Source organism: Phalacrocorax carbo, chromosome 1, assembly GCF_963921805.1.
Source record: "Phalacrocorax carbo chromosome 1, bPhaCar2.1, whole genome shotgun sequence".
Classification (NCBI taxonomy): domain Eukaryota; kingdom Metazoa; phylum Chordata; class Aves; order Suliformes; family Phalacrocoracidae; genus Phalacrocorax; species Phalacrocorax carbo.
The window spans coordinates 13,874,176-13,887,789 of NC_087513.1; the positions used below are offsets into that span (position 1 = coordinate 13,874,176).

At 46.3% G+C, this 13,614-nt stretch overlaps 1 protein-coding gene across 2 annotated transcripts in view; it reads right to left on the reverse strand.

The window, feature by feature from the left end:
• RSBN1L (round spermatid basic protein 1 like) overlaps positions 1-4,403 on the reverse strand; it is a 53,374-nt gene extending 48,971 nt beyond the window's left edge. For both annotated transcript variants that reach the window (XM_064444183.1, XM_064444171.1), the window contains exon 1: positions 3,723-4,403. In XM_064444183.1, the coding sequence (XP_064300253.1) occupies positions 3,723-4,347 (625 nt within the window). In that variant the 5' untranslated portion in view covers positions 4,348-4,403. The remainder of the gene's footprint in view (positions 1-3,722) is intronic.
• Positions 4,404-13,614: the final 9,211 nt, after the last annotated feature.

The following is a 13,614-nucleotide window of genomic DNA, read 5'->3' on the forward strand; positions in this document are numbered from 1 at the left end:
ATAAACTGGAACAGCAATTGTTTCCGTCAGACTCACACGTTTTAACACAAAATTAGTTACACAGTTTCTAATTCCACTATCAGAACGTACTTGACAAGTGAAATTTAAGCTTATTTTAAACAGCCTAAACCTTGTATCTGCAGGATAAATCATGCATATGACAAAATGCTCTTCCAGGTTCTCTGCATGCTAGATCACCATCTCAGAAAGGTTCACTCAACTCCATTCATTTAATTGAAACACAAGCTGTAAGGCCTGGTTATGACTCTGCAATTTAAAGGTCCTACCAATGAATTAGAAGACCAGATAAATCTGTAAATGAAGACTTGTTCAAGGAAGAACATACAAAAAATTTTAAAGAGCTTTAAACACATCATCCATCTTGGCTATAACCAAGTTTGACATCTTCCTATCACTTCAGAAAGAAAGGTGCCTCAAAACTAGGCTGTCTTACCTAGCAATCGCTATTGCAAGCAAAGGACAAGCATCAGTTCCTATAATCAGCTTTTTCAAATGGTAAGTGAAAAATCTGCTCACAATTTTCTCCTCAGTGTCAGTTATCTCCCATCATCATCATCACAGTAAACTAGAATTAGGAAAATGCTATTGGATCTACTCCAAGTCCTGTGATGACAGCTTCCCAAGTCAGATCTCACATTCGTTCACTCCGCATCACTGCACACCCTGATTCCCTGTACTATCTTGTCTACTCTGCAGTCCCAGAAATCCCAAGAGACAAATTTTGCCAGTCTTCCCCAATTCCCCTAGCTTCATTCCTCATTTTCTCCAGTACTAAGGTCTGTGCAGGCCCTCCCTCTCTCTTCACCAGGGTAAAGCTTTTTCTCCAAGCATCATAACTGTTATATGTCACAGAGTACACACACAACTCACCGATAGAAATGTGACTCCTCCCACTTCAAAGACACCAGCACACTTAGCGGTACAAAGTGCAACTGGGAATTCCACTCCATCCTGTGTACCCACGTGCAATGCATCTCCACTTTGGCTGTGAAGAGGAAGATGGAGTTCTTCCATCTTCAGAGCCTCAAAGCAATCAAAGAAACCTCACCCATCCCATCTGCTTATCTTTTGCTCATTTTGCCTGTTTTAAAGACTTCTGCACCTCTGGTCTCATCTGCGGGTGCAACACTCATGCATATCAGTTCTGAATGCTATAAGAGGAAGAACAACCAATACAGTCAATTCCATGTTGCTGTTCATTTTCCATAGCACCATAAGCAAAAAGGTTCTCTAACTGCAGACTCAAGGAAAAGGAGACTGCACTTGCCTGCATAAGGTTGATTTTTCAGAAAGTATTACCAGCTGCACATATGACAGCTTCTGTGAATTCACCTCATTACATGTCTTTCATCCCAAAGCACAATCAGAATTGTTTCCCTCTTACACAGCTTTTGCATGTTATTTCCTCCCTCGTTTTTGTCAGCATCTTAAATTCACTCATTCCATGTTCACTGCTGCAACCAGAATCCCTACAGTATCTTCTTCTGCCTATTCCACTATCCCACCCTAATATATCATTTAGTTTTCCTCTATACTTAGGATACTGTATGCCCCCCAACCAGTCATTTTCTTCTAACTGCATTTCTCCTTTCCTCTCTGAAAAGTAAATTATTCACAGGATTAAGAGCACAAACCCATTCTTTAATCTACAGTCAAATACAGAACCATTTTTAAAAGGCCAATTGCTGTCAGCAGAAGATTCAGTGCACCCCTCACTTTCTTATGGCCTTCTCTGCAAAAACACACAGTTTAATTAATGTGAAGTTTTTCATTTATATAAGAAACTATGCCACAAAATTTTATCTATAGAAACCAGTTCCTCTAAACAGAAATCTGGAGATGCCATACAGGCATCATTTGCCTTGGAAAGGGTTATTTGTTGCCTGTACTTAGGACTTCAAGAAATATATGAAAGGTAAAATGATCTGTTCTGAGCGAACAGCAACTAAAATGCCAAGTACTTGTGCCTGTCAGTATAGAATTTCTTAGAAAATATCCTTTCCAGATACAAGGTCCAGAATCTCCTTTTCAAAGACAAATCACTGCTTCCACGCGGGTTCAATTAAAAATTATTCAGTTGACACCATCGCTGTCATAGGTTCTTTTACCAATGTGCAAAGAACATTTCATCCTGTTACTGTAATATTGCTCTTGAAGATTTATTAATGTGATTGTGAGACACTGGTAAGACACTACGACAACCTGAGTGAATATGGTTATTCCCACAGCTTTGCTAGAAAGATATTGGAAGAGTTTCTTGGCAGCCATCCTTGAAAACGAGAAGGCTCCACCAACACCAAACATGTACTGAGTATAATTTCCAAAGACTTCTCCTAAGTCAGCTTTTGGACAACAACAAGCAAAAAAAAACCCTAAAATGAAATACTTGAAAGCATTGAAATGACATACCTAAAGCCCACTTGTACACTAGCAATCGAGATCCCAAGAACAAAAAGATACAAGCAACATGCTGACCAAAAAGAACAATTCATTAATAAAAATAACCTCAAGGTAAGTGAATCAGAGACTAAGATACTAGTGGAAAACGCAATCAACAGACAAAAAGGTATACTGATAATAATAATTGTTCCCTGCAAGCTTGGCTCATCCTCTAAGTAGAAATGCAGACCATAATCAAAATAACCTAGGCCTACATAACAGCTATAGTTTATCTTTCTTTTGAAAGAATGCCACCTTGCTTAAACTAGGTAACGGAGTGAATGTTTCAAGCTCTTCATATTTCCATGTAAATGCAAAAGCATCAACATCTGTTTTAAGGTCACTGGAGACTGGGAAAGCATACACAGGAAGTAAAAGCTTATAGTCTTCCTACAGCCTTTTACTGCCTAAGTATCTACTGCTGATCACAGTCAGCAAGGATCTAAGCAAGAATCTAGCCTAATATCTTGTCTTAGCTGGTATTTTTGCCCAGCCCCATTAATAAACTAACCCAGCATTTCTCCCCTTCTCCTGATGGCCTCCACCATTTATTGGAGGATTTTAGCCCAGATATCTTCAGGAAATAAAGCAAACCTGAAGAAGCAGCTAAATAAAATGTCAAAAGTCTAAGTACTTAAAGTTTTAAGTGCATGCTCTCTAGTACTCAATGGCTTTGCCAGTAAAAATTAACAGCCTAATAAACGACATTATTTGGAATTTAATTTTAGAGTTAGGGATTTTTTTGTAACATGCAGTCTTCTGCGTTTTTCCCCCCACAGCAAAGCCAGAAATTCAGTTTTGTTCGCAGCTCTCTAGTACATTACGAGGCACCCTTATTTCCCTAATAGGTAAGAAAACCTAAGGCCTCTGGCAGCTTCTAGCTGACGCCATCGCCAACTCCACACCCCCTTTTTTGACAGGATTGACGGCAGGCTCAGCCGCCGCTGCCCTCCCGCAGCCCGCCCGCGCCCGGCGGTCCCCAGCGGGGCGCAGCCCCCGGGGCCGCCCCGGCTCAGGGGGCCAGGCGGGCAGGTGCGGCCCCGCGGAGCCCCGCCGCCGGGCCGGGCGGCCGTGCCCACAGCTCGACCCGCGCACCGCGACCATTTCCTGCTCCCTCACAGCGGCTCCGGGCACCGTCACGTACAGCACCGTGCCCGCCCCAGGCTCGCTGCCCCTTCCACCATCCGCCGGCCCTCGCCGCCCTCCTCTCGCCCCTGCAGCTGCGAGCGGCCCCCCGCACCGCCACGGCGCCCACCCCTCACCTTTGGGCAGCAGCAGCTTCACCTCTCCGTTCTCCTCCCGGGCCGCCGCGCTCAGGCCCCCGCCGCCATCTCCCACCGCCGCGACCACGGGCAGCGCCCCGTGCTTCCTCCTCTCCTTGTCCCGCTTTTCCTTCGGCCTCTTCGGCTTGGCGCTCCCGCCGCCGGCCGCCCCGCCGCTGCCGCAGCCTCCCGCCTCGGCGGCCGGAGCCAGGCGGTGCCGGTGGTGGCGGTGCTGGTGCTGCTGGAAGGAGGAGGAGGGGGAGGCGGGCGGCGGCAGCAGAACGGCGGGCGACAGCAGCTTCCGGGGCAGCTGAGAAGGGAAAGCGAAGCCCCCCGCGCCCGCGGAGGGGCCAGAGGGGAGCGCGGGGAAGCCCCACGCCGCGGGGTTGCTGTAGCTCGGCACGACCGCCGGCAGCGGCAGCGCCTGCTTCCCGCTCCCGCCGCCGCCGCCCCCTTCACCGTTGACGCGCTTGGTGCCCTTCAGGCTCCTCTCATCGGCTCCCTTCATCTTCTTGGCGGCTGGCTGGGACCCACGGGAAGCCTTCGCGTCCGGAGCCGGCCTGGCACCAAACGGCTCCTGCTCGGGCGACGCCGCGCCACGAACAGGACTCGGCAACTCCGCCATTTTGGGCTCCTGCTTCTATTTACTCTCGGCTCGCCTCAACCGACAGAACCGGGAGGGGTGGGGGGGGCCTCCCCGCTTCGCCCAATGGGCAGGGGAGACGCCGGAGAGACGGTGAGATCGGCCAATGGCAGGACGAGAGGGGGGCGGGCTCTGAGGGGATTGGGGCGGCGGGCTCGGCTGAGTGCGCAGTCGGAGAGCGGGGACGAGGGGAGGGGAAGGAGGGAACGCTGACACCGGCAGGGCGGGCGCAGCGGAACGGGACGCTTGGCTCCGTCCTGGTCCCCAGCCTCGGCGGGTGTGTCGGGATCGCCCGTCGCGCCGGGCGCGCTCCGCCAGGCGGGGGCAGGGCAAGGATGGCTGCCGCCCTGAGCGGTGGCGGACGGGGCCGGGCCGGGGCAGGCGGAGGGGGAGGCCCGGCCTGAGGGGCCGCGTCCCTCGGAACCACTTCTCGGGCTCCGGGCGGTCGGGCCCCGGGGGCGCCGGCGGGGCAGGGGCGGCTCTCCCTTAACTCCCGAGGTTCGGGATGCTGGCGGTGCCGCTCGCTGCCGATGCGGGGGCCCCCTGCAGCACCGCACACCCCCTTCCGCGTGCCTTGTCCTGAGAAGGGCTTTCGGTGAGAAATCAGGGAAGTTTGGCGTGGCGCCTGCCCAGCCCGCGAGGTGCTGCGGTCCCGTCCCCCAGGCAGCGGCTGCCGCCGCGCCCGGCACAGGCCGCCTGCCCCGGGGCCGGGGGGGGGCTCGTCCCGATGGAGGCCGGGCACCGCGCTGGGGTCCCGGCGGCGTGTCTGGCCGAACCCGGGGTTCCCCGCTCTCTCAGACCGTCGGAGGAAGTCAGCCGAAGGCCTGGGAGCTCTCGTGGGGCTGATGGGAGAAAGGCAAACGCTGCAAAGGTTTGCTGCCGCCTGCGATGCCGTCCCGCCGGAGTATTGTTTCCCATCAGCAAGATCGCGTCAACCGCTGCGCTTCAGTGAAGAGATTGCGCTGCTGCTTCCTCCAGAGCAAAAGGCAGCATTGCCTGTAACACGGAGTCCATTGTGACAAACAGTCCCCCCGGCCGTGCCCTTGGCATCTACGGCTGCCATAGCCGCTGTTCAGGTGCAGGCTGAAATCCTCCCAGCATCTGGTATAAGCAGGAAGCAGTCACAGAAATAAACAGAAGGTGAGCTCTTGTTTCCTGGAGTATTTGGATTGCCTGTCTCCGGCTGTGGTCAGTCACACCTTCAAGTCTCCTTGTGGCGGTAGAAAGAACAGAGTAGCTACCACAATAAACTTTATCTGGCAGACTGCTGCCAAATCAAATTGCTCTGTGAAGTTTTGTATATGATGTATTAGTAGACAAACAAGGTTTTGAGATTAGATTTTTTTTTTGCTTCACAAACTTTTCATTTGAGCTGCAGCTGATCAGCCTCAGAATAAGCTTGCTCCTAGCACTCTGGCTCTGTCCTTCTTCGTTACATTTTTTTTGCATACTGCAAACCGGACTGAATTTGGCTCAATGTTCATCTCAACAGCAGTGAAAAGTAAATTTTCTATATCCAGCCAGCTCTGCTTAAAGGATTTTTCCTCAGGTGAATCAAGTTTTACTACAGTGAGAGCATATCCTCACACTGTATTTCAGGGCCCAATGGGGAAAATGGCACCTGCATCAAAGCACAGGAAGAACATTTCACAGCATGTATTTGAGCACTAATTAGCTAACATCCAACCCCAGGCTGAAATCCAGGTACAAATCTGCTTCTATGTACATAGGCTGGTATAACTAGAATAGGCCTGTAAGTATGAAGGTCATCTTCAGGTCCCACAGAAATCTATTACTTGTATCAGTAGGTGAGAAAAACCTATGCATTTTAATAGTTCCAGAATGAGAAATTTTATGCACCTTGTGGCACTGTCTTAACCTTGCAGGCTTTACAACCCATTTCATCTTACTGCTATGCTGGTATTGATTCCAAATCAACAGTATATGAAGTTCATTCAGTAAACTCACACTTCAGATAAGCCACAACTACATTTTCACACTCATTTTTGGGGCTTTGAAAAAAACAGAACAGCAGCGTTTCCCCAAGGGCTCTGATCTTTAACTAGGGCGTGCTTTTGGTCCAACAAACTTCACCACCATCTCTGTGAAATGCCGGAGTTGCCTAGGAGTACAACAGCACTTTTCCCCATGCGGCAAGCTTAGCAAGATTTATTTGGCTAATTAGGCTAGATAGCTATGTAAATAGCTGAATATCTTCAAATGTGCACTGACATTAGTACAGGTAATAAGACAAATTTTCATATTTCTGAACTTGTTGGACATGCGCACTGTCTAAAAAATGCACTGAATCATAATGCAACATATTAAAGTGAAAATAGATATGAAGATAGAACTGGAGGAGGGGAGAGCGGTAGGCCAAACTAGATGTAAAAATTGACATCTAAACTAATAGATGTGCAGCAAAGTAACAGACTGCTGACTATGCCACTAAGCTTCAGGCAAGCTATTGTTTCCTTTGCTTTTTGAAGTGGTATCATGCTTGTAAGCAGAAGCCAAGTTTTTATGAGTGAATTCTTTCGAAAATTCAACTGAAGCAAGATGACAGGGTACCTGCTAGGTGTAATTCTTGCTTGTTGGAAAGCAGTGTGACTAATGGTTGGAGGTTTGCTGCTGCTATCTCATACCCATTTGTCAGCAAGGAAAATTACAGGATGCTTGAAATTCAGGAGCCACCTCTGTGTTTCAGATCCCACGATCCCTGCCGGGCACGCTAGAGGAATAGGCGTTGTCCCTGTTGCTTGTTTTGTCACCGATGACACGGATGCATTGAAGTGCTACGTTGTACCTATGTGAGCAAGCATTCCAAAATACTTAAACAAATACCAGTGCACCTTCCTTTCTACTTTTTTTTTTTACTTTAATTAAACCTCTGGTTGCTGGCACATACACCACTGACTTGTGCGCGTCCCACAGATAAAATTAGAAACACCAAAAGTGCTTCAGAATGAAAAGTGGCTTTGAAAAAACAAGGGTAAATATGAGCAATATACCCTGCATAAAATACAGGTTAGAATCACAGATTTGTTCTGATGTTAATTAGAAACAGCAGCATATATAAGCTTATAAGAAAACAATGTAATCTCGAGACACACTATCGAAAAGCATCGCCCCCCCCCCCCCCCCCCCCCCCCCCCAAACTGTTACAGAGAAATAGAGCAGCGTCTCATGCCGTAACTCCAGTCCCCCACAGAGATTTAGGAACTCAGAGAGCTTTTGTGGGGATTGGCCTTTGGTGGAGCCACTGCAGCACAGTACAGAATCCATCAACAGAAATGAAAGAAGCCTATTTGTTTTAGCAGAAGGCTTTAAACTGATTATGGAAGCTATATCAGTGTAATTTTCTCTATAATTTTATATGCACTGAGGGAAATCTGTGAATATTTTCTAGACCGTGAAAACCCAGAAGAGGCAAAACCATAAGAGTAAAAATGCCAGGCACGTATCAGTCCAGTATCCAATGCACATTAAGGCTAAGCTTACCAGTGTATTGGCCTGCTTGTTACAAATGTGTTGCCATTCTAATTAGAATAATTATGAAATGCTGATATAGTTGGTTATTAATCAATACATTTGTTTGAATACCTGTTTTGTTTCAGTAACTAAGGAAGCTAAACAGGTTAGTGTATAACTTTGCCAAATTCCAGACATCCTCGATAAAATAAAAAGCTATAGGTAAGCGCGGTACACAGACTGAGTTACATTGTTTTGGCTTTATGCTCTTAGCTGCCTACCCAGGTGGTGCTCCGGAACCTTGCTCAAATCTCCAAATAGAAATACAATTTTCGGAAATGCTATTTAATCTCTTTATAGTTTCAACAGTTTGCTTTCCATGCGCTTACTTCCTTGGTTTGGCATCTGTTCAGTTTCTAATTCAAGAAGGGAAATAATTGTGCCAAGAGTAAATTGAAATCATTTGATAACAGTTAGACATCTTTATGCTGGTTTTTGCCTGCAAAATTAGCTAAATGTAACTTTTACTGCTATTCATTTTTTCTTACAATTCATTAAAAGTAAATGTATTCACCTTTGGAAGCAGAGGTGAAAACTAGCCTTCTTACCTGCACAGAATGTGCTAACAAAGGCAGTTTCATCATGTAAAAGTCTAATTTATTTTAGAAAAGCGTAGAAAAGCCTTGTTTTCCATAGTCAAAGTTTTCAGAACAACCAATGGCATATCCAAATTCTTCTGTAATTACCGCCCAAACAGCTGAACTAAATGAGGCAGTTGGGGCCAACTTAGTTCATAACCAGGAGCTGCTGACAGCATGACAAGCCTTGCTGCAGGGGGGTAAGAATTTCCGCCCACCGTTGCACTTGGCAAGGGACAGTATCCCCATGCCTAAGCAACGTGAATGTGCAGCCCAGCATCTTCGATGAAACAGGTGACAAAGCCAGGTTTGTGCTAAAAAGCTGTTTTTCACAGAAGCAGCTGATGTCTCTTTTCTGGCTGCTCGGGGTTAGCGGCTTAGATGGGTGGAAGGGGGGCAGAGCAGACAACTGGGGACAGCAGTGGTTTTTATGACACTGTTCATCTGCCAGCACTTTGTAGAATCCATAATAACAACAAAAGGGAGTTTACGCTTCAGAGAGGACCTGCAGTAATTGTTTCTTGTTTAACTTTTTTTTTCAAATAGCTTCATTTTCATTCCAACTGTTGTAATAATTTTTTCCTACATACAGAAGCACTACCCAGTAGGTCTAGCACCAGATGTGTCCTAAAATATGCTAATAGACATGTCGAATATTTGGTCTTCTAGAGACTGTAGCACACACTTGCTCATGTAGATCTTTGAAAGTGACAGGAGTGTTACATAGTGTAAAAGTAAAAAAGAAAACCACTGATAATGTCAAATCTATACAGTGATTTCTGGATGTTCTTGAGCTAAATTCTAGAATATCCCTTGCTCTCCGCTGCAGATTTTAGAAAAGTTAAAGCCACTTGAACAAAGTACTATTTCAGGGGATGACAACAGATGATAATTTTCAGGTTATGTGGACAACTCAGAGTGAACCAGCTGAACAACCAGGAAAGGACAGCTGCTGTCGAGGACAGGTAGCACTGAAGGAGGTGACTGCAGTAAGGCAAGCTTCACAAGTGTAATCTGAAGGCCACAGAGTGAGCTACCAGAGTAATAATATCCTGAGAGATCTGTCTTCGTCCACGTTAAATCCAAGATGCCTTCAACCCATGCAGTCCAGGGGAGGAATCCCTTGGCGATTATCTGTGATTGTCCGTGATGCTATGGCTTTGGGAACACAAGCTAAAATTCTCGTGGCAGTACTGTCAAAGTCCCCTCTAAATAAAAAGTTGAGAAAAGAATCGGCAGCCATCGATATCGTTGAGGTAACTTTTAGAGCTGTGCATAACGTCTGTTGGAGACGCAAATAAGACAGTTTCAAATCTGTGTGATCAGAAGTACTAAAACCCATTGATGCTAACAGCGCTAATGCAGCAAGGACGAAGAAACTAGCAGCAAACTCACTGTACTGTCTGCTAGAGCTGGAGCGCGGTAGCCATGCACAGGTAGGAGTGCAACATCTATGAGCCCAGCATTTCCATCACTTTTCAGTTTCAGGGAGCCTCTGACCTCCTTCCCCCATCCCCGGTACAAAACAGATGCAACAGGAGCTCGAGCTGGACCAAGAGAAAATGTTGATTTTGGAGCCAGATGTTCTCCAGCTTAGAAAAGTCCTCCAGGGCAGGAGTGTGCGGGGGTATTTTCTCAAGGGAAAAGACAGTAACTAATAGTACAAGAATTGTGTCTAAACAGGCATCATAACCAAAACTCTGGTTTTTAACATCCTTTCAGGGGGGAAAAAAAAGCGTATTAATTGCATATTTGCTGCTAATCAAAGCTGTTTTAAAGCCTACACCTCCAAAGCAATAATTGACATGAGGGAATGCTGGAGAGACTTGGAAATAACTGTTTCAAATGAGTCCACTCTAATGGCAATATAGAGCTAAAAATCCATTATGGTCTGGAGCCCCCAGCATAAGAAGGACATGGACCTGCTGGAGCAGATCCAGAGGAAGGCCATGAAGATGATCAGGGGGCTGCCACACCTACCTGATGAGGACAGGCTGAGGGAGCTGGGAGAGGAGAGGAGAGAGGAGAGGGAAGGGAAGGCTCCTGGGAGACCTTACAGCGGCCTTCCAGTACTTAAATGGGGCCTACAGGAAAAATGGGGAGGGACTCTTTATGCGGGTATGTAGTGATAGGAGGAGAGGTAACACTTTTAAAATGAAAGAGGGTAGATTTAGATGAGATATTAGGAATAAATTCTTTACTGTGAGGGTGGTGAGGCACTAGGACAGGTTGCCCAGAGAAGCTGTGGGTGCTCCATTCCTGGAAGTGTCCCTGCCCATGGCAGGGGGTTGGAACTGGGTGATTTTTAGGGTCCCTTCCAAACCAAACCATTCTGTGATTCTACGAAAGGAAAGACTCTCCCAAACTAAACTCAAAAAGAATACTTATTCCTTAGCAAGCAATTTCCATGAGTTATGCATACCCCTATTGTTGCCAGAGTTCAAGTCAATGGCAAAAGTGAAGGACTAATTCACAGACCATGGGCTTCCTTCTCAACCACAGGGACACACAGGACCTGCGCGTGGTCACTGGGAGTCATCCTGCCTTTACGAGGGGTGTCCAGGTAGGGAAATAGTACACACGGCTGGCCAGACAAATTCACGCGCATCTAGAAGGGAACGAAGGCAACCCCCTGCAACAACTGGCTTAAATGCTGCTTTCTTCCCTCTATTTCTGGCACTTTTTGCAATGGAAACAGTGAGGTATTTCTTAATAGGTTGGTGTAGTTTATTTTAAAAACCGAAATCCAAATGGATTTCCTGATGGTTTTTGTTCCCCTATCCCGAGACACTTGTAAGCTAAGCTGTTCAGAGACAGTTCTCTGGAGCACATTTAGCTCTAGGGAATTCAGGTCTTGTGTCTTAGAGACTGGCACTTACTTATAAAGTAGCAGTTTATAAAAGTGTGTGTGGGTGTGTGTATATATAAAGTAAATGGCTACTTATAAGCAGCAGCTAATCTCTCACTGCTCACCTCAGCTTCTCACTCATATAAACATCATCTACATGGAAAAATCCACAGTAAAGAGCTTTCTGTCTATTCACAAATTTTATTCCAAATTAGAAGCAAGCAGCTCTTCAGATCAGTGGCCTGGGTGATTCTGGGAAACAGTTAACTCAAGACAAACTGCTGCAAGTAAAAACACATTTGCCATAACGTCATTAGATTTTCTCAGGTGTATCAGCATAACTGGAAGATAATTGTACCTGAAGTTTCTACACCATGGAATTAGGAAAGCATCTTGCAGAGACTGCAGGCAAGGTTTAAGCAGAAGATCCTGTAGTTAGTTCTCATTAGAACATATTTACATTAAATAAGGTCACCCAAAAAATGTTTTAATGTATGTACTGGATGGCAGTTAAGGGCTTTGGGGTCCACTTGTGATGGAATGAATAATGTCAATGTAAATCTAACACGTCACTATCAGCCTGGGATCGCTGTCTTGAACATGGGAGATAACCTGGCTTCTCCCAGCCTGTTCATGTAAAATCGCAGTTGTACCATACGTTGTTACTTGTACGATCTTGCCCTGGCTTAGAGGCAGGAATGCTAAGTGTACGTGATGGATAGCCCCAAATTCCAGTAAACGTGCAGAAAGGATTTGTCATCTCACCACAGACTCTGGCCCAGAGGCTGCTCCAGGGGAGCTCCCTTGTGCTGGTCGTTTCCGATGTTTGGAGATAATGGGGAGGGAGAAGGAGAAAGAGATGCAAAAATCCTTCACATATCAAATGGATCTTAATCGCTGAAAGAAGAAACATTGAAAAGTGGTTGCTTAATAAATCTGCATAAATACCGAGACAAAAATTGACTCCAGCCAGGCTCCTGAATCATGTAACTGAAGTGTGCGAGTTCACAGTAAGTCACATACCCTGGCACCCTCTCTCTGGATCTTACCGTTATGTATATTTTGTCCCCTAGCAAAGCAAGGATTTGTTTCATTGTTTTAAATACAAGTTTCGATAGGCACGTGATGTGGTCTGTGACAGCACCTATACATTCTGTGAGTCCCTAGACCACGTCACATGCTCCAGAAGAGGTGAGGAGAGGAGCCCTGAATTGCCAGAACAAAGCTTTCGGTTTAGTGACAGATGCTGGTCCCTTCTGAAATACTTTTCACGTGATCCTGGGGCTGCGGATAGGCCCAAGAGAAGAGCTACCCGTGGAGGAGCCAACCCCCTCCTGGGGGCAGGCTGAGCTGGATCTTGTAGCCTAATCGGCAGCTATAAGAGAGAACCCTTTTTGACTCATGCAGCCATTCCAACTTTGGCACCCAGAGAAGGCTGGCAGGTGCCTGAGGTCCCGAAAAGGCCTGACTGCTGTCATTTTTTTAATTATATGAAAAGAAAGCCCATGCCTTATGAATCAAGGCAGCTGAAGCCACCCTTCTGTTGTGGAAGAGCTGCCTGAGTGGGAGTTCAGTTCTAAATGGAAAACGTGGAAGGCAGAAATGACAGAGAAGTAAATTCAGGACAACCTTGACCACAACACCCTTTCCAAACTGTAAAGAACTCATTTATCTCTAGAAATACTTCGTAGGGTCTGACAATTTATTTCCAAAAAGGGTGGATTTAAAAAAAAAATATCTATTTCAGTTCTTTCCAGCATCACTAAACTCGTATCAGTTTGCTGTCTGAGGACACAGAAGGGGAAAGAGCTGCTCCGCAGCACTTTTCAGAACTGTTAATTGTCCACCTAGCTGTAAAATGTAATAAAGGTTGATTTACATTATCTAAATAATTGCTTGCATTGCTTCCTTCTTATCAGAGGATTACATACAATAGAGATTCAGATAAATGTGTATTCATTACATGGCACGGTATCATAAAATGCCACTTCAGGTGTCACTTTGAGGTCTCAAAAATCTACACGTGAAAACGGACTGCTTTCTAAACTTGTCATTCTTCATTCCTCCACCTCTCCCCCCACCCCAGGACATTTCAAGGATCACTTTATCCTTATTAGGTCCCACCACCGATTTTTTTTTCCCACCCTGAGAAGTAATCTTTCCCAGGCAAAACCAAAAATGCTGGTACAAGATTGCACGGTTTGTAGGAACTCAAACCCCACCAATTTGTTTAAAGAAGCGTCTTCCTTGTGCTGCATTCCTGCTAGCCAACCACACCTCTCCTGCTCTTCT